The sequence below is a fragment of the Corapipo altera genome, unplaced genomic scaffold (assembly GCF_003945725.1).
Source record: "Corapipo altera isolate COAL_440 unplaced genomic scaffold, ASM394572v1 22b, whole genome shotgun sequence".
Classification (NCBI taxonomy): domain Eukaryota; kingdom Metazoa; phylum Chordata; class Aves; order Passeriformes; family Pipridae; genus Corapipo; species Corapipo altera.
In genome coordinates, this window is record NW_020884876.1 from 8,234,927 (window position 1) to 8,262,603 (window position 27,677).

Consider the following 27,677-nt stretch of genomic DNA (forward strand, 5'->3'; position numbering starts at 1 on the left):
TTTAGAAAGGGCATCAAACTTTAGGCCTCTGCGATGGTTTAACCCTAGCCAGCAACTAAGTATTACACAGATGCTTGCTCACTCCACGCGTTCCCTGTGATAGGAAGAAGAATCACAAAAAACTCCCAAAACTTGTGGGTTGAGATAAGAACTGTTTATTAAATGAAATATAATATAATATAATACTACTACTACTAAAAATAATTGTAATGAAAAGGAGAGGAATAAACCCCAAAACAGACAAGCAATGCACAATACAGTTGCTCACCACCTGCTCACCACTGCCCAGACTGACCCCGAGCAGCCATCGACAGGTCCCGTCCAACTCCCCCCCAGTTCATATATTGAGCATGACATTCTGTGGTAGGGAACATCCCTTTGGCCAGTTCAGATCAGCTGTCCTGGCCATGCTCCCTCACAGCTTCTTGTGCGCTTCCTTGCTGGCAGAGCCTGGGACACTGAAAAGTCCTTGACTTGGGGTAAGCACTGCTTAGCAACAACCAAACATCAGTGTATTATCAGCATTATTCTCATACTGAATCCAAAACACAGCACCATACCAGGTACTAGGAAACAAATTAACTCTATTCCAGCTGAAACCAGGACAGCCCAAAGTACCAGTCAAGAACACAGACCAAAAAAAAAAAAAAAAGAACGAAAGAAGAGTGTTTAACTACTTCTTCAATTTATTTTGCTCAGTATTAGGTGCTGAAAATCAGTTTCCATCTGGACCGAAACACTGGTCTCTTTTCTGCCCTGAATTTGAATCACAGAATCATAGAATCAAAGAATCATAGAATCAGCCGGGTTCGAAAGGACATCTGAGATCATCAAGGGAGTTCAGTTCTGGCAAGAACCTTGCATCTTCCACTTTCCAGCACAAATGTGTTAGGATGCAGCTTTAACTCTGATCTCAGTTGTAATCATTGCTCAGTGGGTGTATTTATGTGTATTTTGAGCAAAACATAACAACCTGCATGTTGTTTTGGTTTGTGGTGATTACTTTTAGCAGTAGTTGTGGTCTCTGGAGTGTACATTACCCACCAGGGGGAGCTCAAGCCAAGAACCATCTGATTTTTATAGACTCATACAATCATTTAGGGTGGAAAAGACTGGTATGATCGCTGAGTCCAGCCGGTAACCTAATACTGCCAGTGCACCACTAAACCATGTCCCAAAGTGCCACATCTACAGCCTTTTAAATACCACCAGGGATGGTGACTCAACCACTTCCCTGGGCAGCCTGTTCCAATGCTTGACAACCCTTCTGGTGAAGAAATTTTTGCTAAAATCCAATCTACCTTCTTCCGGAGCAACATGAGTTGTCCTTCCAATTCCTGGAAGATTACTGGTGGAAGTCCTCTCTTAAACTTCGCAGGGCTTTGGATTTGGGCATCTGTCCTCAAGTTAGCTGGGGAGCAGATGGCAACCAGATAAGAAATAAGTGCATGTCCCTATGCTCCCTTTTTTGGGAACTGTCACATCAGTGTCAAAGCAAGCAAAGCAAAATCTTGTGATGTATATGTCATCATTCTTTGGGTTTTATGTATGCTGTTCTTTTTAACATGAACAAGGCCACCAAAATTGTACAAAATAGAAATATCTTTGAGAGTAAAGTAGTATTCCCTGAGAAAGTTAGGCCAGGTGGAAGCAAGTGTGAATAGGTAATCTGTGTTTCTAAAAAGAAGTCTCTCGAAATTCCTGACTACAAACAGGATGGAGAACATTTCTGCTCTGTGTTAAACTGAAATTTTGTTTATAAAAAAATTAGTTGGCTGAAAAAGGATAGAAAGTGTAGTTCATCCGTATTATGTGTTTTGATTTTTTTCAGCACAGAATATGTGTCAAAAGTGTTTATTTTGACTGAAAATTTTGGAACTAAATATTTAAGTGTTTCCAAACTTACATATATTCATTTTTTTCCTTAAAAAAATCACAGTATTTTGGTGTATTCCATTTTATCCAAATTCATGACGATATACTGACAAGTGTTCTGACTTTTTTACTTAGCTAATTTTTTATTCAACTCAACTACAGTGATTTCCTAATTGTATATTATTAGAAGTTTGTTAAAATCCAAGCCATTTTTTTATTGTATCGAGCTATGTTTTCATTATTACATATAAACCCTCAGACTATGGTGAACAGGTTAGTAGCCTGACAAATCCCATATAAAGCAATTAAAAAAAACCTTGAGAATTTTAGCTGCTTTGTTTGTCCATAAACATGAGGGCTTAACACATGCATCTCCTTGGCTTGGCTATGCCAGTACCGACATGGGGAATGAATGAGGAACTCCGTAGGGGTTTTTTTATGATAAACAATTGGTCAAGGAGGGGTTTTATTGTTTTTATTCTTATTTGTTTTTATTCTTATTGTTTTTATTCTTATTTGTTAAATCATAAGATCAATTTATATTTCATTGACTTTTAAAAAAACCTCTTCCTTTGACTTAGAGGATGGGAGGAGCACTGGTCCTTCTGGACAAGTGAGCTTCTTTCCACACATTTCCTTCTGCATTTGAAATAAGTCATCCACAGAGAGATAAGTAGATGTTGAGACATGGAGATTAACAGCTGAAAGGTGGTAAAGAACAGCTTCTGATACCATTTCTGAGTTGTAGCTGACCACATGAACATAAACAGTCCTTAGGAATAGGTGGAGCTGACTTCTTTGTACTACAAAAGGTGGGAAAGCTCATGAAGTTAATTATAGCTGACCTATTATATACAAAGCTGGTCCTTATTGCCTCTGTGCTGCTTCCGGCTTGCTCAAGTCATTTGTAATCTTCAGTACCATTGCTTCCTTTGACTTCTTCAAAATGGTTAGTCTATTGGTCATAAGAATTGGGACTGATAGGAGACAGAGAAACTTCCCTAACAGTAGTTAAATTTGCTTTCTACACCACCAATTATGGCTGAACAGTCTATGAGACTTTCTACTGGATTTCTTTTTCAGTTTCAAAATGTTGTCTTGCAAAAATGGTAACAGTCACATCAAACCTCAGTTTCAGGTCAGGTTTCTGTTCCTTGACAGTATTTTGTCATGTCCTTGAAAGGAAGGTACAAGACAGTTTATATCAAATTGCTGTCTAATGGACTTCGTTTTATGGCTTCCTCAGTTAGAAGTTGCATTATATACTGGAGCATGAGGTTTTAATACTTTTTTTTTTTAATGTCTGAATCTGTTCTAACTTACGAAAAGCTCATTATCCATTTTTTTCCCAGCATTTCTGAGAGGAGGGCTTACTTCTGTACTTATTTTGCTGTCAGTTTAGTTACTGATAGGATAAGTTGTCAGGACTTTTAGTAGGCATTTTCCAACATTTCAACAGGAATGAATATGTCAAATATAGAAAATAAAAAGAGAAATGTAAATTTCTCTAAAAATAAGGAAGAAAATATGAGCAGGACACTCATAAATTTCAAACCCCAAACAAACCTTAAATTATGCAGTTTACAATTGTGTCTCTCAGCAGTGGCTGTAAAATAACTTACAGTGCTGTATGACACTTTGCATGTGCAGTGAAGGATTTTCCTAATTAAAGAAAAGAGAATGGGAGAAAATTTTACAACTTTTTGGAAGAGGAGATATATTATAATTTCTTTCAGATATAGTTAACTAGCTATAAAATGACCCTTCACTTTGCTTTTTTAGTTTTTTTTAATTACTTTTTATGCTCCTCTTAATTATTTCTGACAGCTTTTTTCTTCTCTCTCTGCACTTCATTGCTGCTGTCATTTCAATCCTCTCATTTGGATTTGTTTTTCTCTCTTGCTTTGTGTGGTGGTTATACTTCCATATTCTCTGTTTTCGTATATGACTTTCCTTCCCCTTAGAATTTTATTGCCTCATACTTTATTCTGACGTCAGGAAAGGGAAAGGAATACATGCAGCTGCAGATTCAGGAAATATACTCAACTCTGTGAACCTATACTCTTTTTTTATTATTATTTCAGGGTTTTGATCCGAAGCACTCATGCCAGTTGCTGCATTAAACACTCATTTCTTCAGCAAACACTACTATACACAAAGATTGCTCCATACTAAAGAGATCCAGTGAAAGATTATATTCTGTGTGCTTATAGAGTAGTAGAAAGTATTTTTCACTATTGAGAATTTAGGATTTAAAAATTCCTGAATATCAGTCTTCCTTCATTATCTTTTTGCGAAAGTCAGGTCTGTTAACAATTTCTTTATATTTACTCCATTGCTGTATAATTGATGTATTCTCATTATGTAATCTGAATCTAAATGTTATAAGGGATCCCAAGGATACATTTTGTAGCTTTGAATTCTCTCATCTTTTCAACAACCTACTGTATCTTCCAGTAACAAACTGCTACTCAAGTACTTCTTCCAAACGCAGGTTGAAGGGCATCCTCCTAGTTTGCTACACCAATCCAGCATGCAGCTTTATGTTTGTTGAGATGATTTCTGAGAACAAGGTTTGTCCTAGTGCAGCACAGGAGTGTTCTCTCAGTTGGTGTCCTGTTCCCTGTATCAGCTGGGAGTTCATTATTAATCTTTGCTATATAAATATTGTAGTCATGTAAAAAAATGATTGGCTTCCTAAGGGTGACTAGTCCACTTCTATAGGTAGGAAAGGACAGTAACATACTTACGCAGTATGTTTCACTGGATTTGAATGGTGAGATTTAGGGGAAGTGTCTGCCACTCTCATTAATTTGATTTCAAATGGCACTGGCAATACCCTGTATCAAAGACAGAAATATTTTTAAAGGTAAATCCAGTTGCAACAAGTTAAGACAAAGTGTTAGAAAGCAAATGGATGAAAAAGGAAGGAAGCAATACATAAAAGGGATTGTAAAGGGGATCATCCAAATTGTATGTTGATGTCCTTATTCAGCCCTGGGTTTTCTCACTTTTTTATCACTGGTACATCTGAAGGGTATAAAACTAGATGTGCAGATGGTGATGGCATTGGGACGACAGCAAATCATAATGAACACTGCATCTAGATTCAGTGCAGGCAGAAACAAGGGCAAAATATTTAAAAAAAACCAAAATGAAACCATATTAAAAATTTCTACTGTATGTGACAATCTTTTATACCATTATAATGTGCAGTTAACTATCATATTTAGTAATCTGATAGTTTTTATTCCTGAACTGTCACTTCCAGAGCAATCCTTCCCTTTCCCTCCCAGTCATAGCATAGTTGGTATAAAAAGTCCAAATCAGAATGCATCAGAGCATCTGGGGTTTATTCAGTGACTTGCTCATCTGGTTGATTCTGACAGTATAGACCTGACGTTGTCATATACCTCTTGCACTGGGTTGAGCATACACATCTGGAAACAATTCAATCTTCCTTGTTCATGCACTTAAGTGTTCAGATTTTATTTAGTAGTGTGATATATTAGGGCTACAGATATATGTTCTCTGTTTTAGTTGACTCGTCTTTTCTACAGAAATAAAAAAGAAGCCATGATGTTCAGTGCTAGCAAAGGAGATGTGGTTGTTAAACTGATACACCAAGACTCTGTGGCCTTGGTACAGAGTAACTATTGACTACTTTCTTGTGATCTTTAAGTAATGGAGAAGCTGTAACTATTGACTACTTCCTTGTGATCTTTAAGTAATGAATGTTTAGAAACTATATTCTTGCTTCTCCAGAAAAGGAAGTTTTGACCAATTTTAAAAAATATGTTGGTGGCCCATGAAGTCTTCAAGAGCATCTTTTCTAAATTCTTCTGGAATTTTTGAAAATCACTCTGGCAGCCTTCCAACAATTTCAGGTGCCTAATTCTTCCTAAAAGTCTGGGCTTTTGCCCCTAACTTTTTCATCCAGCTGTGTTCTGTCTGGAAGCTGGAGATTTCGGCTCTCTCATGCCTCCAGTGAACCCTCCAGATTCTGGTACCTGCATCCTATCCTGCACAGCAGCTGCTCCAAGACCAAATTCTGTATTATTCTGTTACTTTTGGAAGGACCAGCAGGGCTGCCTTCACTTTACACTGACATTTGACCCTGAATTTTTCTTGAGAGAACATGTTTTCTTTTCAAATAGTCTTACAGATTTTCAAACAATTGCTGTTATAAAGTGCCTGTAGTGCTGTAATAGAAACCTCCCTCTTGCTATGAACAGCTCTGCTGTTCCTTACAGGGCAGCAGCTGTTATGCAAGTAGAACTTTTAGTGTTAGCATCTTTGTCTACTCTTGCACTCTTCAGGGTTGCTGCAAGGACTTTATTTGTACCTGCTTCGTTAATCATCTGGGTTATTACCTCAAGGTATTAAAATGTATTCCAGACATTAATACTACTGAGATAATACTCTGGAATGTGAAGACCACAGGCATACGGCCAAGTTACTTTCAGTTCATCCTGGAGGTGAGTGGTTTCATTTCTGCTTCCATTTCTTAAATAAAGGAGAATTTTTTCTTTGGATTTGAATAATTTCTGAAAGGATCATGCAAATGGAAATCTCAAACTATTGATATTGTCATTCCATATTCTACTTCTATAATCTCTTCTGCTTTACCATGGTACATTGTTTAATTTCTTAATGTTTCACATAAAGATCTGCAACAAGGTAGCAATGAAAAGCAGTGTGCCACGTGGTTAAAAAATTAATACCAAATAACCTGAGTGCTGTGAAATATATCATGTGACAAAGGAAATGGGCTTAAGTAGTAAGTGTATTCATATTTGTGAAAATAAAAGAAATGTGAATAAAATTTCCTGTGAATTTTGTGGAATTTTAAGGGAATTTAAATTAAGTTCCAAATGTTATGTTTGCTCCTTATCACTGAAATGTACCCTAATCCTAAAAATCTCCATTCTGGAAAGCAAGGTATGATTTTCAGTTCTGAATGAAAGTTTCTGCTGCTATCTCAATAGTTTATCAGTAAACTGAATACTAATATCAATAATTGAACATACATTTTAGATTTTCTTGTAATAGTATGAGATTTAAACATACATTTGATGGCATTAAAGTCAAACAATGGCTTATTCTAAAAAATGTCCTGTGCAGCGTGGCTCAGGAAAAGATACCTGGAAACGTTCCTTCTGAACACAGATGTTGTGGTAAGACAGTAGAAGAGAGAAAATTTTGCTAATTTCTACTTTCTCTGTAAGCCAGATTACATTAGGCTTTATACGTAGTGATCAGCACCCTGTATTTCACCTACAAAGTTAAATGATCACCAATGCAAACATTTGTGTACCTGGCCTTTGTGTACTTGCCAAAAAGGTGGCAAAATCCAGACAGACCATTCAAGCAACTTCACAGTATTGTCCTAGTAAAATAACCACAAACACAAGTGTTAACTGCAGAATATTCTATTCTTGTGTTACAAATGCCTTTTTTTTTTTTAATTTAACCTTAAATTTGTAGGTGTTTCTCCTGAACTTCTTTGTTTACCCTTTTGTAGGGGAGAGAGCTACCTTCAAATGGAACTTGGCTGCAAAGATCAATAACCAGTAATTGACTGTTACTACAAACAAGGCAAAAAATATAACTGTTATTTGAGACATTGTGGTTATACAGACTTGTTCCAGGCACGTTCAACATATACAGATATTAGATGTTTAAACATTGCCTTTCTTTAAGTTCAGGGCACGTAGCTGACAAGGCAACATGAAAAGCACAGTGTTGCCTTTGAAAACATGACTGAAACCTTCAACAGGTGATTCAGCCAAAAAGAGCACACAAAATGTACTACTTCCTATAATTTGGAGGCTGGGTTCAGAACTAACATAACGAGCATAATGCTGAACATTGCTAGAATCATCCAGTTACAAGCAAGTTGAACATAATGAGTTAGCCAAAGGACTCGTCTTTGCAACATCTTGATGTGCGGACTTTTTTAGACCATGTCTCAGCCAAATTATAGCAAAAAAAATGGATTTTTAAAAATTAATAATTAATTATGAGAGCTCAGAACTCGAAAAGTGAGCTCCCACTGGTTTCAGTGAGGCCAGGATTTCAGCTCTGTCTTGCAACTGGATACATATATATCTGCGCTGGGAAATTGGAGATGACTGCCACGGAATTATTCAAAAGATTCATAAACCAAGCCACTTCAAACATTAAAACACAACAGAGACAACTCTGTAGGCAGAATAATTACTAGTCATAAATTGTGAGTGGTTTGGGTTTTTTTGTCTTGGAGATGTTGTATGCAGGAATCTCAGTGTTGGAGTGGTTACAGTGTGGAACAGTAAAATCAGAATGCTATGCGGTTAGAATGGAAAAGATAGAAATCATTGAAATTGAGCTGATGAAGGATACAGAACTCTTTGTATTTACAAACGAGGGATTTGCCTTTCTTCTGAATTCTCTAACACTCATTTTTCATGTACTAAATACAAATTTACTCATAAAATAAGTTTTGGGAGTTGTGCATGCTTATGGGCTTTGTGTTTTTTACATTTCTGTAAAGCCTAATTAAACAAGACATTTGCTTAGATAATTAATTACACAAACCAGGCAAGAGATTTTTTAAATATATTTTTACTAGACTCTGTTAACTTATGACTGTGGCAATGGATTTGCCATATGCAGGATGGAAGAAGTCCTGTCAGAGATGGACTAGTGAAGAAAATGAGAGCAGTTCAAATGTTACAGAAACCGAAGTTTTTAAGGTGGTTTAAACAGGTTTTAAAATGGCTTTTACCTTTTTGCAGAGTCACTGATCTTCTTCCCAACATCCCCTCTGCTCCCACACAAGGTGTCCTGGGAAGGTGTCCTGAGATGTTTCCCATTGGCCTTTGTTAACCCCTTTCTATTGGCTGTTGACCCTTCACCTGATGGTTTTTTCTATGTGACCCTGAACTTGTGATTGGTCCCCTTTTGACCCTCCTGAAAGCCTTATAAACCCCTACCCCACAATAAACTTCCTCTTTCATCCGTCCCTCCCTGGTGGTCTGTGTGCTCCTTGCGGGGTCGCAGGGCCACGTGCTGGGGCGGGGGGAAGGGCATTCACCTCGCAGGTAATGGGCTAGCAGCCTAAAGCCTGGAGGTCTCCCCCATTCCCACTAATCCGTCGGATATGACCTTTTGAAAAAAGTATGTGAAGAAACAGTCAGGTCACTACATTGTTCCTTGCCAAAGTAAAGAGTACAGGATTCTTGAGGAATTCTACTGCTTGACCTCTCTGAGATTAGGTAAGAGTTTGTCTCTGGCACTGACTGCATCACTTCTTGCATCATCCACAAAGTTTTATGTATAGAAAAAAATCATATGTTTGTGCTCCATAAAACTAACTGCTAAATACTTTTAATTAGAATGATTGTTCAGTCAACCATCTTAATTTCTTTTATTTTCTTGAGTCACAATATTTATTAGCATAAAGGTAATTCTCTTAAAATCCATCAGATACTTGTGGAAGTCTCTAAATAAAATTAACATCTGAAAATAAGCAATTCTTTACAGTATATTGTGTTTCTGAGTGGAAACTTTAAGTCTGGTTAAGGTCAGCTTTGCTTAGTTTCAAAGCTACTATGGGAAGGCCCCCTTTTCCAGAAATGGAGGGAGACAAAAAAAGTTGCTTTCTGTGGATAAAACTCTCTAACAGTAATAAAGACCTCACTGGAGCAGAAAGACGCAACTCATTCTTCCCTGTGCCTGTTGGACTGAGTTGGTTTTCTCTAGCATTTGTGAGGTCTGTGAGAAATGTTTGGATAAGATCTTTTGGTGCTGTTCCCAGAACATAGTTCATGTGATATCAAAGAATCCTGATGTTTTGCCAGGGAACTTTTTGTCATTGGGAATTTGGAGGCTGGGTTTGTAAAGGATTGGATGAGCTGCAATACAAAGGCAACTCCTGAGCAACCTACTCTGGCAGGCCATCTTCTGTCAAAGGCCACCAGGAACCTGTACCAGCAGACTCCACCCAAAAGAAGAATAGAGCAAAGGAGAGACAGGTGACAACTTTAACTTCTGTAGCACTGCAGAGCTGAAGCTGAAACATCAGTTGTCCAGGCCATGGATTTGCACTGAAATATGAATTACTGGAATAACTAAAGGAGATCACTGTAACCTTCCTTAAAGCCAGAGTGTCCTTGTCTTGAAGCAGGGAGATCAGAGATGAAGACCAGACTGATGTGCAATTATTATATTCCTTCAACTGCAAGAATTGGTGACCCTAGCTGTCTGAGAAGTAGGAAGGAGAGGTTGTGACTGTCCTCACTTAAATACTGTTTCAGTAGCATTACCATCTCTCTGCGCATCAGTCTAAAGCAGTGGTTCCCAATGTTTTTTTCCACCTGTCACCCCTAAGTTTTGTTCACTGACAGGACAGTCCTGGGTGAATGGAAGGTAGGCATACAGACAATTTTCCTCACTACTTCCATTCACCTCCTGAAGTCTGGAGTTGCAGACAGCATGTTTTGACTTCTGGGTAAATGCAAGGAATTTATTCTACCACTGCTGTTCACAGTAGTTACTTAAGGTGCAGTCTGTCACCACCTGCTTACAATATACAAAAGATGAGAAAGAAGCAGGTTTTCCAGAAGCCTTAAATTTGTAGTGATTACCTATTAGGTATATTGTGCATCTTTCGTGCTTAGTGAAGATGAAAAGGTGAGAATCCTAACATGTCAAGTTTATATAGCTTCAGCTCACAAAATATTATTCTGCTTAATAATGCATATGTTACGTAAGAATTGTTAGAAATCTGAGAAGCTATTTTTTCCAACTTTGGTTTCTCTCCATAGTTTCCATTATGATCTGGTATGAGGAAGGTCTCAAACAGGTAAGTGTTCTGTGGTCATGACCATAGTTAACTCCACCTTTTGACTTCTTAACTTACACTGATGATTAAATTTCTAATCAGGAAATCTATGATTTTTCTTCCTAAAAATCAAGTTTTAAATTGTAATAAGAATTTTACAGTTTCATTGTGTTGTAACCAGAATTTCTCTTTTTTTTTCCCACAACTTTGCAGCATTCAGTAATAATCTTTGGTATTTACTGTCACCTGCATATATGAAGTATAAGTGGGGGCCTGTGTTTGGCCTTACTGTGAACAGTTTCCCATCTGACATACTGTAGATAGTCTCAGCCCTGTGTTCATTTGAGATGACTTACTTTGATTTTTCTTAGTCATCACTGCATTGGGTCAACAGATAGATCAGCTGGAGAAGTTATGACAAGTGCATATGTGTACATATACAATAATTTATATAACCATATGAGGGGACTTATGCCTAGAGGTCCATTTGATTTTATGTTTCATTGACCACCACCAATGCCACTTAACAACTTACATAAATAAACATGCAAAGACTGAGAGAAGGGTACATATTTTTAATTAGATATAGATGAGATAAAAAGAAAAGTGCTGACATAAGTCTGTAGAAAAGTTCTTGACCTTGTGACTTGTGACATGATCTGCTGCTCCTTAGGTCACAGTGGGTTCATACCACGTGCACCATTTCTCTGAGTTGTTTGCAAGTCTTGTGCCAGCTCCTTCTTCTTGAAACCAACACATCTATCCTCTTTCTATACATAACTGCCTTGACCTACAATAGATCCTACCTGGTGCTTCCCAGATACACTGAAGAAGAGAAAATTGACTGTATCATGCCATGGAACTTAGAAACTGGAATGCAACTTACTTTTTGTAGGTTTAAAGGGTCTTTTCATGTTGAAAACAATTTCTAGATGTGGTATTTATAAAAATAACCAAAAGTTTGGATAGTGAATATTTGCAGGAGACTACTCAGAAATGATCAGCACAGCAAGGATTACTTACTGAATATGTTCTCTAGATGCTAAAAATTCATGTACTCATTTTGCCAGTCCCTTCCACCAAAAATTAACAATTAACAAAGAAAATAATGTGAAGTATTATTCCAGTGTTTCTTGAATAGGTAGAAACCAAAGCATATATCCAGGTTTGCTGCTTAAGATACCTGAACATCTATCACATTTTCTATGACTGTGAAAAATATAATTATTTTGTTATTAATTTATTAATTACATGCAGCAAGGAGAAAGCAGAGCTGAAAATCCTTTTAGGAGGTGATTTATTTCAATGGTACTGAAATTTATTATTATTGAGCCTGTCTTTCTACTGTAATAGGATAGGCCCTTCATATATACAAACATCCCTATTTTCAGTCCAGCAAATAGGTGGTACTTCTGTTTAACACCTAGAATGTTGTCCCTGGGTAGTTGTGTTCTGAAGCTGCTGCCTGAATTGACAGGTATCATTACAAGCTTCCTCTGCCTGATCCAAGTCTTGATGCCCCTGGGAAATTGCACCATTCCTCACATCCTATGCCTTTCAATGTTCTTCACTTGTGGATCCGGATTTCACTAGGAAGAGAAAGGTCAGCCTTCCCCATGCACTTTGTGCCACTGGGGTAGCAATAACTTCAACACAGTTCAGCTCACTCCTACCAGGGGAGTGCAATGAACATGCAACAAGTGCCCCCCCAGGTGGCCACCGGAGATGCTCCAAATGTGCCCCTAGGCAGGGCAAATCTGATGGCTCTGCACCCCTCCTGTCCTGAGAGCAAATACAACATTCTTCAAATTATTTTCAGAGAGAAATTTTAGGGGAATAGATAGGAAGGAGAAATATAAGACTAAATTCTCCTGGAGCTTTGCCTGGGCCTCCAAGGTTATATCAGTGTCTTCCCACAGCTCAAGAACTCCTGATCCAATCCATTTCCCCTTGCCCAAAGGCAGGATCAGTTACAATTAAACTAATACCAACATAATGGTATAGCCTGTCTTGTAGCATCTTTGTCACTGGAGATCTTTACTTTCCAAAGTAATATATTCCAGTGTTTCACTGTCACTATGGTTGGACAGCTCATTTTTTTATTTTCTCCCTAGTGTCTTATTTAAACTTTCAGTGCTCCATCCAAAGGACATTAGTTATTGTCCTTTTGATTTACACAGATGTCCCTTTGCTTTTGGAAGCAAACTTTCACATTACTGGGGATTAGTGAATTCAGTCCTCTTCTTTCTAGGCTCTGTTCTATCATTAGAAGTCATTATCTTCTACACCTCTTCTCTATGTTGTTGCTTATTTGAACTCCCTCCACCTTTAAGAGTGGTTTCCTAAACTGAATAGCGTATAATTACTCAACAAATCTTAAAACAGAATTCCTATTTATTCATCTCACAAGATTTGGTTGTGTTTTTTTCTCAATAGTGCAAAATTAGTGACATATTGATCTTACTCTCTTCAAATCCTAAGGTTTTTTGTCATTAATTATTGTACTATATTAAATAATCATTAAAGGTGCTATTCCTTAAGACTAATATCAAATTAATATCAGATGTGTTTATCTGACAGGCACTTAAAATTACTATTTTTCTAAATTTTAGGTTTAAAAATTATTGAAAAATGAGCCAGGTTTGTACTGCTAACAATTACATATGATGGCAGAAGAATTGGTTTTGGAGTCATGATGGAAAATGAGTAAACTCCCAAATGTGTTCCTCTTTTGTTACTACATGAATGGCACAATCAACAATTATCAAGTCCTTCTACCAAATCTCTTGCTCAGAAAGGAAAAATGAGGAAGCTGGCTAATGCTGATAAGGTAACTTCATGAAATGCAAAGAATAAGTTAATGGGTTTTGTGCTTCTGCTGATAAGTCAAGGATTTAAAATGTTTGTAAAAATTACTTTATCTTTTTAAACAAAATGACTTTCACATCATTTTATTCCACTCATTTGCGACCTTTCACTGTGGTTGGTCATCCTGCCAAGTTTTTTACCACTTAAAGGAATGACACAAATATATTAACTTCTGCTTATATGTTCTGGAAATAAGCAGGAATGTTGAGCACTCATTAATAGAATGGCATGATTTGTTTGAAATTAGGCTTTGTCGTGTGTCATCTTTAGTAAACAGTGCTCTCTTTACATGGGACTCAGGTTTTAAGTATGACTATTTGTGAATATGCCCCCACTTTTCCCAGCTAAAGTAGATGATGATCATTCCACTCTGGAGTAAAAAATCTAATCACAGGGACACACACCCACTGGGAGACCTGGGTTGAAGAAGGTACAAGCATCAAACAAAATAAAGGGATCTAGTGAAAAATAAGACTTAGAAGAAATTTAGTATTTTTAAAGAATGAAGAGTAAGTAATGAGACACAACTGAGAGAAGTTATGCGTGCCATTTATTTAGAGCTAGTGCAGTCCAGTCAGCTGTTTCATGATCTTTCCAAGCCTAACAGCTCAAGTGGTGATCTCTAATGGGTTTTATTTAAGATTTAAAAAGAAAATGTTCGAAATGGTACACTGACATAAAACTATGACAAAGCTATTATACAATCTGTTTTAATGGAGCTGCTTATAGCAGCAGCACCTTCAACTGAAACTCATAACACTCCATTAAATATCTGCCTACATGGTTCAAAAGCATAGCAGAAATAGCAATACCATAATTATTGGTTCCGTTATTTCCCATGGAGTGATCCAGATACCTAATGGTATCTATCAGCATGTTTTAGAGCCTTGAATTAGTTGACTTCAACTCGGATATCTTACTTAGTTGCTTTTGGTTGATGCAATTAAGCCTTCAGTAGGAACTTGGCCATTTTGCTGAAAACACAAGCAGTATCTTAGAGAAAGGAGCTTACTGCCCTCTCATTACTAAGTGCTCTCATGCCTGGCTTTGGTTCAGGAGCTTGTACCCAGTGCCTCTCCTAATTTTTGCTATTCAAGGCAAAAATAAACAGTTTCAACATCATTATGTGCTCATGGTTTTTAAATTTAATAGAGCCAATCTTTAAACAGAGACAGAACCTGCTATGTACAGATTCCATATTTTGCCAAGGCCTCAATTTAAAATTGCACCTCAGTCTTACCAGTTATTCAGGCTGTTGAATAGGAGATGAAGCACCTGATAAAGAGCAAATCTGCACAAAACCTTTGGAGAAATGGGCAGAGTGGAAAGGCACAAGCTGTTAGGAAAGAATATCAGTTTATATCAGTGGGAAAATAAAGTGTTTGAAAGTACAGTCAGCCTAAGTAAAGCCTATAGCTTCAGCTATAAAGAATTGAATGGAAGTATAACATTTTTATGTTCATCAGGTATTTCCATTTAAAAGCTGTGCCTAACTTAATAAGAAGGAAAACTAGGTCTATAATCTGGGCCCATTTTATGTGTCTTTATATGCAGATTTACATTGACCATAAAGCTCAAGAAGGAGCCTCATCAAATGATCTGTTGATCTGGCAAGCAGATAACATGACCTTAACGTATCAACAACTTTTTCCTACTGGGTTTTTTTGAACAAACTTTTGTCTAGAAGCAAAAGCTATTCCAAAATAGGAGATATATTTTTTTTTAATCCTTCATTCAGCAACAGAAGAGAGGCAGGAGTGTTTTTGGTTACTGTCAGGACATTCCTCCTCTGCGAAATCTGCACGATTTGAATTAGTAAAAGAAGTTTTAAATTTATTTTCAGTTAATTTAATTCTTATAAGTTTTAACAGCCTTTTACAGCTAACAGATACTGAAGCTGCAGTTCAGTTACTCTGGTGTACTCCACAAAGTCATGCCTTTCAAACCTGTGGATGCTTTCTTCTCTTCTGTTGAACCCCATACCAGCAAGTATGGAATGACAAGTCATTAAATACAAGACAGAGAGGTGTGAGCAAAAAAAATTTTATTAAATATGAGACTTATGTCTGACCTGCTTCCCCCAAACCAATTTTGTCTCCGTGGCAACAGCCACAAGCGTGTGACAAAACATTACGGATTTCTCTGAAGAAAACTTTAAATACTTAAAATGTCACTTACCAAGAAAGCATTATCTTTTATCCTTAAGCAGGTTTCAAAAGTGCAGAGCACGTTTACAGGAAGACAAGCCTTGTGGCTGTAAAGCTTCATTAGCTTTACAGTGCATTAAGTACCCTCCCCACAGCAAGCAGGACCATATGTTGCACGGGTGTAAGAATGGACACAGACTCTGTTAACTTACCTTATCTGCAAGTGCTTTGGGAACAGGGAAGTATGTCTTCTGAAGTCGAGTTTAGAATAGCTCTGGTATGATAATCACAAATTTTATTGCATGTTCTTTACATAAAGTCATCCCGAAGTACCTTTGCAGCTTACTACAAATATTTTAATAGTGTAAGAGGGGACAGACTCAAAATTATTCTTACCTTTTATTGCTAAATAAAATGCAGTCATAATATAGATGAATTTGCCGTGCTAGTGCATATTATCATTAGATTGCAGAGTACTGCACTGAAAATCATAGCCAAAGTATGTATCCTTATTTAGAAAATGCTCAGAGGCCTGTTTGTGTATGACTTCAACTATTATTGAACATTTCCAAGTTTTATGAAATTAATATGAAGAGTTCTTTACCAATGCAGAAATTCTGTGATCCAACTGATACTCAGAAATGCAAATCATTTACTACTTTTTAAACTTCTTTAAAGCTCTCCCAAAAGCCACGTAATAGTGAGATTATCTTGTATCCCATGTCCCAGGTCTACTGATTAACTTACACAACTCATTGGCTTCAACTGACCATTGTTTGTTATTTCAATATTATGCCTTTGGGGAAAAAACATGTTTAGTTTTTTTCTTATAGACTTTACTATCTATTTGTATTTGAGTATGTTTTTGTTATCTGTTCACAGGATAAAAGCTTGGGATCCATTTGAACACCAGCATACAATTATTCCAGGTTATGAAAGAGGATCACATTATACTGTGATCATCAAACTCCAGCTGCTGGAGGAAAGGATAAAAGCAGTCCTACTTGCAGGTCTATAAAACTGACTATTATACTGGTACTGCTTCTATTTCTCATCTTTCTCCAGTTATAGATGGCATGTTAGTATTAAACATTTACAAGGCAAAATTTCTAAGTAGGCAATAAGGTAGGAATGTAATGGGCTGCAACTTTAGTACAGTTTTTATATTATCTCGATTTTGAGAAATGATGGGTACTTTCCGCTTTTAAATAGAATATTGAGGGCTTTAACTTTGCTATCTGATAAGGTCAAAAGGAGCCTTGGAATAATTCTGTGTCTGCCCAGCAGCAGCTGACAGACTAGGGAGCATGCAGCCTCTCCTGCCCCACCCCACCTTGTCCCTGCACTGGGGAGCAGGATTGATGATCCTGGTTACCAATCCCTTCCTGCCTCAGCCACCAGGTTATCCAGGCTATTTAAATGGCTCCAATAAAGTATTCCTCAGACAATTAAAGGCATTCTTCAAGGCCTGAAAAGTACATTGTCCAGAGAGGACAAGGTTGAAAATAGTAAAAGAACAAGAAAACAGAACTAAGTAAATAACAGTACCAGATAATCTTTATGCAAATAGCAGAAAATTGGGAAGTTTTGTTGTTGCTTAACACAGGTTCCTTTACTCTAGACTTTTAATGTCCATTTATATTTATTTCCAAATGATACCTATGCATTGTTAACCTCAAACAGCAAGAAAACAATATCTCCATACAAGCACAAAAGGGACTTACAGCTTGTCTGGCACAACTATGGATGCTGGGACACCTGTGGGCAAATGAGTTGCACAACTCTCATCCATTTCCTTCCCCTCTACATTAAAAAAACCAACCAACCAAAAACAAACAAAAAAAAAAAACCCACACAAAAATATGACAACAAAACAAAAAAAATCCCCCAAAACCAACCAACCCAATACTGTTTCTCCACTGTTAGCAAATGCAACTACTGTGATAAGCACACATTATACCTGTCTGGGCTGCTGTCTCCTAGTTGAACCTTGCCATATTCCTCCCTGGAATATGGACTGCAAGTAAATTGCAGTCTTTTCCACAGGGGTATGAAACAAGTTTACGCACCTAAAACATGTCAGATTTTTAAATTCATCCTGCATATAGTTATATAGCGTTCAATTTGTCTCCCATAAAAACCTCTACCTCACTGATGCCACGCAGGGACAAAAAGTTTGGGGTGGCATCTATAAGCCTTCCATTTCATAGCCTGACTGGTGACCTAAATAAAACTTTTCAGTATTAGGTTTTTCCAAGATGTAATTTATACTATGGCTGTCAGGAGTTAAGATAGTAGTTGCCATGGAGCTTTAATCTTTTTTTAGGGTTTAGTCAAAGGAAGCTGGAAATCAGTATGCTGGTAGAACCCTGCTCAACAGAATTTTATTCAAATTGGTACAGGATTTTATCCTAATTTCTCTACTGAATGTTATTCTTGAATGTTATTCTCAAATGTTCTAGAATTCATTCTATTTTCTTCTCTTTCTCAACAGGAGATGAAAGTTTCCTTTTAGGCTTCTGAAATCACACTACATTCAACCCAAAAAGTACTCAAGTTGCTCCAACTCCTCCAACTATAAGCTGTAACTTTCTTCTAGTCTTACTGTCCACAGCTAATCACTGTAGTGAAATTCATTCACCAGCTTTTGTAATTTCAGTGGAGGCACTCTAAGTTTGCAGAAGCAAAGCTTTAGGGAGGATCTTATTTTTCTGTGTGCTCACCAGATGCTAACCTCTACAATAAAAAACAGGCCTTCAGAACAGAAATTAGTTTCAATACGTGTATATGCTACTTATAACTTCCTTGACGTATACATAAGAAAAAAATTGAAGTATGCAATGCATGAAGTACAAATTTGCCCACACTATAGTCAGTGATGTTCTGCTAGAACACAGGTGCAACAGAAGAGAGATCCAGTTCAGTCAGCATATATACTTGAAGTTAAAACATCACTGGCTGACTCAAAGCTCAACTTCCCCTATACCAGGTAAACCAAAAGAATGCAGACATAGGTGGAAAAAAATGCAAAACTTGTCAAAATAAGCTTTTAGAACTCTTACACTACCCCAACCAGAAATTAGAAAGGATTCAGATATAATATTAGCTTGATCTTAAGAGACTTGGATTCAAAGGCAAATGACAGCTTCACTTAATTAAAATTTCCCAGAATTTTCACTAAATACAACTTCTACTGGCCAGCTGTAGTGAAAATCCATAATCCTCAAGCTATTCCAAAGATTGCAGAGTAATCAGGAAATTGGCACAAGAGAAAACTACCAAATCTTTTCAGCTCTTTCATGGTATGCTAATAATAAAAAATCCAAATATTTTTCCTTCTAGGATATACAAGTCTGTCGGACTTGAACAGTTGCACAGTAACATCTGTTTTTACCACTGACAGCAGATCGTCTTACCTAACTAGCACTGGACAGAAAAACAATTCTTGTGAATTTGAGTGACAGCCCTGCTCATCAGCTTCAGAGTATCACATGTAAAAACCTTCAGTATTTTTTTCAATCTGAGGTGTCAATGTCAAAGACTTGCAGAGCTGCTGGAGATGACCCCTCTGAATAAAATAAGTGTGTAAGCAGATAAGAGAGAGAAAGAATTCTAAGACATTAACTTGCTGGTGTGACAATTGTTGGAGTTTTGTCCCAGTAGAGCAGCTGAGCCTAAAGAATAAAAACCCAGATCAGGACTTTCAAGAGCCAGATCTGTTGCTGTTAGAAACGGCACAAGCCACAGAAGTGCCAAACTGCTCATGTCAAGTATGAATTCAGACAACCTTCAAGCTGAAGTGAGAGGCTTTTAAATTGAGTCTTCAAAGTTATGAAATGCCATCTTTACAAAGGCTCACTTCAGCTCTGAAAGAATATCCAAAACGAAATTCTTAGATAAATTCAAGGAAGAAATGGGCATTTCACTTGCCACCATTCTGTACTAGTTTAAAGACTTGTCAGTACCACATTACTATTTCTGGATGTGTAGATTAGTTACAGTTTGGCAGGGAAATACAGTTAAAACTAGTTTAAATATGGAGGTATTATCACTGTGCTGCAGATATCAAGATGGCCTTACAATATAGATGGCAAATACGAAATTGTTCATTTTGCTTTCAAAACAGTAATCTTTCTATTACGTGTATTTGTGTTTTGCTTTAAAGTTTGGTTTGACTAAATGATTATTTTGTCAAGATCAATCAAACTGGTCCATGGGACAATGATCAAGAAAAACTCTCGCTCCAATACCGTTTCTTTTAAATAGTTTATGGGGACCTTTTGCTGCTGCTGAACTTGCATTACTTCAAAACTGAAAGGCAAAAAGCAAGAACTTAGAAGTGTACCATATTTTCATAAGCTTCAAGAAACAAGATATAACCTAGGCTGAATTAGGGTGCAACAATTATTTTCAAAAGAGGAAGTGGTTTCCTGTGTAGTCACATACACTTCTATCAACTTCCAAAGTGTGTGTTGCCCAGATTTTTTTTTTTTTTGCAAGAAGCTAAACTTACTTCATGACAATCAATATATATCTTGAAGATGAACTGGTTTAGCAGTGTTTACTTTTTGTTTTCACTTCACCAGTGAGGTTCATCCCTTTAAGAAAAGGAACTCAACATTAAGAAGCAACATAAGAATTCTCCACTTACCTTTCTGATTTCATACTAGCCTCTTATGTGCATCTTCAGCAATTACCATTGATCTTCTATGAAAATGGATGCAAACCCACAAAATTTGTGTTTGGTTAAAAAAAAAAAATGTGGTGAAATGCTAAATTCCAGATAACATCAGATCTTCTCATGTATGTCTTCACAACAAATTAGCCAGAGCATTTAAAGAAGTAATTTTAGAAGCACTCATATATATTTGAGGCACGCTGCTAATCTGCAATATAAACCAAATTATTTCTACATTCAAGCAATTTCATGTATTAGGCAAGCAAGTGCAATTTCCCCAGCAGTATCTTCACTGGAAACCTTAAGAATTCATCTTCCCTACCAGAAGGTCCATTAGTATAAAAGAAACTATCTCTGCATTAGAGATATCTGGACCACTTTCAAAATCTAAAATTTTCTTTCTGTAACACCCCAACATACACTTCCTACTTTAGCAATTATTTCAGATGAACAATTATATAAGGCTCCCTGCTTTCTCTTCGGCATTGGAAAAAATTATTCTTGATTTACTCAGTGCAAATTCAAGCAATACTTTTCAAGATAAATTAGTAATGTTAATAGTTACAAATTCACTTGTACTTCATTCTGCAATGTTACTTAAGTGATGTTTGTTTTTTAGTACTAGGAAGCATGCCATTTTAGGTCAACATTACATGTTCATACAATCTTCGGCCCTAGGCTTCCAATCAATCTTGCCAAGAAGGAAATTTGAGAATCATTAAGCCATAACAAATTAAAAGAGTAGTAAAATGCACACAGAACAACTTATGCCACTCATCTCCAACAGTGGGCCTGATCATACTCCATCAGTAGCCATGATCCAGCTCCCTCAAGACTATCATTGCAACCTCACATCATCCACTAGGCCTGGAAAGCACGGTAGGGATAAGGCTTACCCTCTCTCCTACGCTGCTGATGGTCAGAGCCCTTACAGTAGTTTCCTGCAGGAGCTGTTTAATTACTGTGGTACAGGTCTCCCCAGTGAAGCACTAGTCCACTTAATAAACCTACGATTTTAGAGCAAAAATTGAAAACACTACCTCTACAGTCCCCTGACATATAATTACTATTACTTGCAAGTGTTAAATCCTGTCAAGTAATCAGATCATAACTGAGGAAACAAGCTCAGTATGTTACATAGCCTATAATATTGAATGTCCTGCACATTGACTGGTGCCATCTGGCCCGACAGCATCAAGGCTTTTTTTGTGTGTATGCCACGCACAGCACATCCTGCCCTCCAGCCCCAGCCAGCACAGCCCTCTCTAGTGGGGATGCAGGAAGGAGTTTTGATGGCATTCATCCATCCCAGCTTGCCTTTGCTTACCTGCCTTGTGGGCTGCTCTCAACTCAGCACAACTGCTTCCAGCCAGGCTTGGCCAGAGATGGTGTCACTTCTCCCTCTGCGCTGTCAAGGGAAACCTTAGCAGCAAAGGGTAGAGACCTACGGGGACTTATGAGCACTTGCAGCCCACCCATAGACAACCCCCACACCCAGCCCTGCAGAGCTGCTGTCAAGCCCACCAGAACTCCAGTATCAAGAAGAGATTATTGAGCAGGAACCCAAAGTGCAAGCTTTGGTACCCCACTCACTTCTCCATTAGCATCTCCCATTACAAAGGAGCAGAACACCTGTTTTCATCTTTTTTTCACTTCCCCTAAGACATGGAGAATAGGAAATTCACTTTTAAGTACCGCCCAAGTAGTGTTTAGATACTACCAGCGTACATCTGGACAACACTCTTCCACACCTGTCAGAAACCTGCTGGGATTTGTCTATTGGCTCTGTGCCAGGCATGCTTATGCCTTTTTTTTTTTTTTATTATCTATCAAAACTTTTATTGAAAGCTTTTACCTTCAGGCTTTTTAGATAGTTGCCCAAGTCCAAGAAATGTGGTGCTATGCATGAACCCAGGTGTAGACACACAAAAACACAAATACCACTTAAGGTATTAAAGTTTACAGCCCAGAGAATACCAGTCATGTTTCAGCTCTCGAGAGATCAATTATGATGAAGATTCCATCATATTTGCAATTTCTGTTCTCTGAAAAGGTAATATCCTTTCCTCCTAAGGGATCCTTCTATCACTTCAAGCTTTACATGAGCAGTGGCAAAATATAAACAATCAAGGAAATAGTTATGGCAATAGAGAGATCATCTTCAACAATATCGGGATGCTTGACAAAACTCAAACAAAACCTACTAAGAACATCCAAAATTGAGTATACACCATAATTCTATCATACCCAAAAACTGACTCCCAAGTATAAAGTCACAAAGACAAGAGTTTAATATTGACCAAAAAAAAAAAAAAAAAAAGCTTAAGTTAGTGGTATTTTCTTCCTTGAAATAACATACTGGTCATATGAAAGTCACTGAAGAGGTCTGCTTTTAGCTCGGAAGACTTTTACAGTTACAGCTGAATTCAAAAACCCTAACTCCAAATGTGTGATGTTAACACAAAAACTGAAAACGTAAAACCTGGGATAAAGAACAAACTCAGTGGTTAAGATGCTAGCAGTTATGTGAGGCCTTTCAACACCTTTACCATAACATGAGAAGTTCTTCAGTATCTTTCCCACCACCATTAGTTCAAAATTCACAAGGTTCTTTAAAATACTAATGGGTTAAATTGAAATCAAGCTCCATATGCTTGTAATGTCTTCTGTGAAAGGTCTGAAGCCACCCTGTTTCAATTATTTGGTTATTCAGTGCAGAAAGTTAAAGATCACAGAAGGTATATAACAGCTTTTAATACTCCATTAATAGTATAGATTAAAAATTATTGCATAGTCTTATGCATTTCCTAAAACAGCGTTCTTGGGAAATGAAACATTTTAATATAAAAGGAGCAACTCTTTAAAACATAAATTGCTTTCACTACCTCGATCTTCTATCCTTTTTTGATTTGTCAGTACATTTGTCCATTGTTTTCTCATTGTCTCCTCTGCATTTAGGGCAATACCATTTCCCCTTCGGTTTGTAGGTGAGTCCAACACAGGAGAAGTGGAACCACTCGATAGGGCACTGTTCATTGTCACATCCTATCATTTCGCCATAAGACACTTGGTTACATAAGCAGTAAGTTGGTTCATTGGGATCAATTGCAAATTCTACAGGTGAAACCTCCCTCTCCTGTTTGGCTTTGGAGCGTTTTTTCTTCTTGGAAGATTTCGATCTCTTTTCCTTAGGCGGTTGATCATCGCAGTCATCGATACCATTGGCTATGTGGCACAGATCGCGGCTCTCGCTGGTTCGCTGGCGACGGGGTCTGCGGGAAGATCTCTCTGGCTGGCACGACTCCATCTTTGCCTTTTCTAGAGGCTTTTCGTTCTCAGACAGATCTTGAAAACACTGAGAGTGCGTTTCCATTTGACGGGCTCTATTCTCTACCAGTTCTAGCATCTGAGTAACTATCTGAATTTTTTCATCTCCAAGTTCTTGACTGTTGATTAATGCACGCTGAAGATGCTGCTGCAAGCGTTTTTTCTGAACTGGGTCATTTTCCGACTTGTATTTTTCATAGACATCATCTATTTCTTTTAACGCTTCTATAAAATAAAGATAATAATAGGAATAATTACACAAGATGGAACATGCTCAAGAAAACACAGGAGTGTATTTCTAACTGATGGGAAATAGTACAAATTTTAATTCTAGTATACTCTAGTGGGTTAGATAGGATATATTATTCAAGTTGCAGTGGTCATCAAGTCACTGTTTAAGGTCACAATCTGTGGCAAGAAAAAAATTCTCAAGTTCTAAGAAAGAGCAAGCTTATTTTAGTCATTGGAAAAAGAAAGGATAACCCAAGAAAAGGGACACAGTAGTTGCTGATGTGTAGATAATCCAGATCCTCCCTTCATCTGAAAAAGCAAGAATTTCTATTAAGAGTCCTTATCACAGTAGTTCCAAACTCCTGGCCTAAATACCAAAGCAATAGCTTATTTTATCACAGGAAGAAACCTTAAATTCATAGAATCATTATGTATCATGACATATAACACTCCAGAATTAGGATACCTGGGTCCTCTGCCTTCCTCTTCTTATTCGTTTAAGGGTTTGGTATTACAGTTTCAGTGTAGTTATAAAAGGAGTATGACAACTGAAGTTACATAATAGCAAATTTACAATCAGGATGAAAATTAACTTACATCACTCAAAATATTTTTCCTATTACCAAAACAAATTACAGCAAGTTGCATTTTAAATCAAGGCTGAACTTCTGAGAATAGGTGACCCTCTCTTTAGTGCATCACAGGATATTTTTAAGCAACTAGCAAATGAGTGGCTTATAGCTTGACTACCAAGCTTTCCTTCTTGCTAGTCATGCAATATAAGTGCATGACTTGCTGTGAATTTCTCATTAAATATAGTACTCAGAAGCAAGTTTAATGAACCCAAATATGAGACCAACAAATGCCTTATACATCAGTCTTAGTCTGTACACTGCTGTTCTATATTGCTGGATTTTAAAACAGTATTTTCCAAGCCAAAAGTTACACTAGATCTATACATAAAGGACAGGAAATACTTTAGAAAAACTGACAGTGCAACTTGATGCACAGTGTTAGATACAGTACTGGTGCCCTCAGAATTTTAGTATTTTATTTGAACCGGAAACAGAATTCATAAATGGTACTGAACTATTTATTTCTAAAGCAAGAAGATATGCAGCACAGTGTATTTCTTCCTAAAGACCTGCATTTCACAAACTGGCTTTCGTTTTTAAAGAATTTGCATTATACAGTTGTGAAATGATTCAAACTTGTGCTAAATAGAAGTCATAGCTATTATCTCAACAGTGTTCCCAGCGATTTTTTTCCTGCTGACATCTTGAAACAGTAGCTTAAGCATGAACAGCTGCTTTTTCCTATAAATTCTGAAACCTGTACGACAACAGGAGCCAAACGCATCTTGTTCTGTTCCAGACTTTCACTAGGGGAAGATTCCTCTTGTCTGGTAACTCAATTAACCTGTATTTTCTCAATATCAGCATCCCAGCTACCATGAAAAACATAAGCTTTGTTTCCCTGTATCTTCAGCTGCATCACTTACCCATTGCCCTGAAAAGGGGGAAAATAAACTAAAAAAATCTTAATCTCTGCTCCTGAAAAGCATGGAGTAAAGGTACTTTGTATGCTGTTGAATGAGAAAGGCATAACCAGAGTATAATAATCTCTAGCCACATTATTTCCCACATGAACTTCTTTGGAGGGGGGCTGGAAAGTGTAGGTATAGTTACATAGACTTCCCATATTTGGAATGCCCTACCCAGCAGAACCCACAAACAATAACTGTTCACTTTTTCACACTGTGACAGAGAACAACATTCACCCCACATCAGTTATTCCATAGATGCAGCCTGTAAAGATTTAAATGGATCAGCATCCACTAAAGAGAGGAAAGAACTTTTTGACTAACACAGATGGAAGTTTACCAAATGCTTTGTGAGTCCCTAAGACTAGAGAAGGCACCCATACATTGTAATAAACAGCTCTGAAATCCCTGTTAGGGGAAAACCAAAAACAAACAAAAAACCCCCTCAACCCAACACAAACCAGGGCCAAGTGTTCATTACAGATAATCTGATTAAGTTTGGTGGAGCTAATGAAAGCTAAAAGGATTTCTTTTCTAAGCACAGGAGTGACTTTTTTCCATCTGCACAGACTATCACTACCTTTCAAATTAGCTGAAATAACAGAGCATTGCTTTTACATCTTAAAACTTGTGCCTAAAATATTTTTATCCATCTTTCAGGGTCTTTCAAGATTTTTTTTTTGTTTTTTAAAACAGTTGAAGGCTTTGGTTAAAACTAGCAACAAACTTCCGCTATGGCCCGTACTGGATGATATATATAGGAGATACAGCCTAAATAAAAGACTGAGTCTGTTCAAGGCAGATGAGGAGCGCTGAATAGTCACCACCGATCAGGAGGTAAAGAGCCTGCTAGGTATTCTAGCCTTAACTAGGAATTCCAAATGCTGCAGGCAAGTCTATGCCCTTTAAACTTTAAAATCCCAGGAAACTTACAAAAGCCTGTTCTTATGTATCTTTCCGAGTAATCAGAAAGATAACTGGAAGAATCCCTTCCCGACAGCTGCCTCCTGAGGTGGCCATGCACCGTCTGAGAGGCCTTGGCGCTCACCCCGGTCCCCTCCTGCCCATGCCGAAGGAGGGAGATGCAACTCCAGTGCAGACTCCGGGGGACCAAATTTCTGCCTCATGGCAGGGCAAGCCGGCAGCTGCCGGGCACCGCTGCGCGCCGCTAACTCCGCGGGATGCTTTAATGGGCACTGAACCTCTCTTCCGAAGGAGCCGTGCCTCCGGGTAAGTTTAGGGCAACTTCCCGCTCCGCGGACCCGCTCCATGACCCAGGGGAGCGCTGATGGCGCGTTATGCATCCCCCGCCGCCCCGTGCCATGTACGCGGGACAGGGGCAGGGTCCCGCCCGGACCGGCGCCCCCGCCCGGCGGGCGGAGCTGCGGAAAGGCCGAATCCCGCGCCCCCGCCCCCAGCGGCACCGCCGGCGGGGCGGAGCGGGGCGGGAGCGGCCCCGCACAGCGGCCCCGGGGCCTAGCGCTGAGCAGCGCCGCCCCCGGAGCGGGGCCGCCTCCGCAGCAGGGACCGGGAGCCCCGCACCGCCCCGGGCTCAGCCCCGCAGGGCCCGGCAGCGTCCCACCGCGGCCCCGGCCCCTCCGCTCCAGGCGCATGTGCAGCAGGCGGGTTGGGCGGGCGGCCGTCCCCGTTCCCTTCCCCGCCCGGTGCCCCGCAGGCGCCCACCTTGGCACTGCGTGTCCATCTCCCGCAGCAGCGAAGCGTTGCGCTGGATGTCCAGTGGCAGCGACTCCACGCACTCCAGGTAGTCCTGCACGTAGAGCGAGAGCAGCCGGGCCCGCTCTCCGCCCGGCGCCGCCGGCCCCGCCACCAGCTGCGGCCCCGCCAGCATCATCCCCCCGCGCCAGCAGCACATCCGCCGGCGCCGCGCCGCCCGCACCGGGCGCGGGGTCCCTGCGGCGGCCCCGCTCCCTCCTCCTCCTCCTCCTTCTCCCCCTCCTCCTCTTCCTCCCGCCGCCGCCGCCGCCCCTGTGCCGGCGGGCGGCCGCGCCGCGGTGTGCGGTGAGCGGATGTCGGTGAGCGCTCTCCGGCCCGGCCGCCCCCCGCGGGTCCCGCGCCCTTTCCCGCGGTGCCGCCGCCGAAGCGAAACCCCCGCTCGGCGCCCCCGCCCCTGCCCGCCGCGCGCATGCGCGAGGCCCTGCCCTTATAAGGCGCGGCCGGCGG

The 27,677-nt window shown here is 39.1% G+C and overlaps 1 protein-coding gene and 1 long non-coding RNA gene across 2 annotated transcripts; one reads left to right on the forward strand and one right to left on the reverse strand.

Moving 5' to 3' along the window:
* The first annotated feature begins 9,625 nt into the window (after window positions 1-9,625).
* LOC113943770 lies at window positions 9,626-13,526 on the forward strand. The gene is made up of 3 exons (XR_003526436.1): window positions 9,626-9,893; window positions 10,686-10,723; window positions 13,315-13,526. It is a non-coding gene; the product is annotated as an uncharacterized LOC113943770 (long non-coding RNA).
* Window positions 13,527-22,663: 9,137 nt separating this feature from the next.
* Window positions 22,664-27,369, reverse strand: ING2 (inhibitor of growth family member 2). Its single transcript, XM_027635991.1, has 2 exons — window positions 27,180-27,369; window positions 22,664-23,947 (listed from the first exon to the last, which is right to left on the reverse strand). The coding sequence occupies exons 1-2, from the start codon at window positions 27,367-27,369 to the stop codon at window positions 23,277-23,279; spliced, it is 861 nt and encodes a 286-aa protein (XP_027491792.1). The 3' UTR covers window positions 22,664-23,276.
* Between the last annotated feature and the right edge of the window lie 308 nt (window positions 27,370-27,677).

What these genes read in the sequence shown, in the direction of transcription:
- ING2 (XM_027635991.1), bottom strand. Translation starts at nt 27,369, where the DNA reads ATGTGCTGCTGGCGCGGGGGGATGATGCTGGCGGGGCCGCAGCTGGTG. An exon ending in GATGGACACGCAGTGCCAAG is followed by an intron (nt 23,948 to 27,179) that starts GTGGGCGCCTGC and finishes TTTATTTTATAG; the next exon opens with AAGCGTTAAAAGAAATAGAT.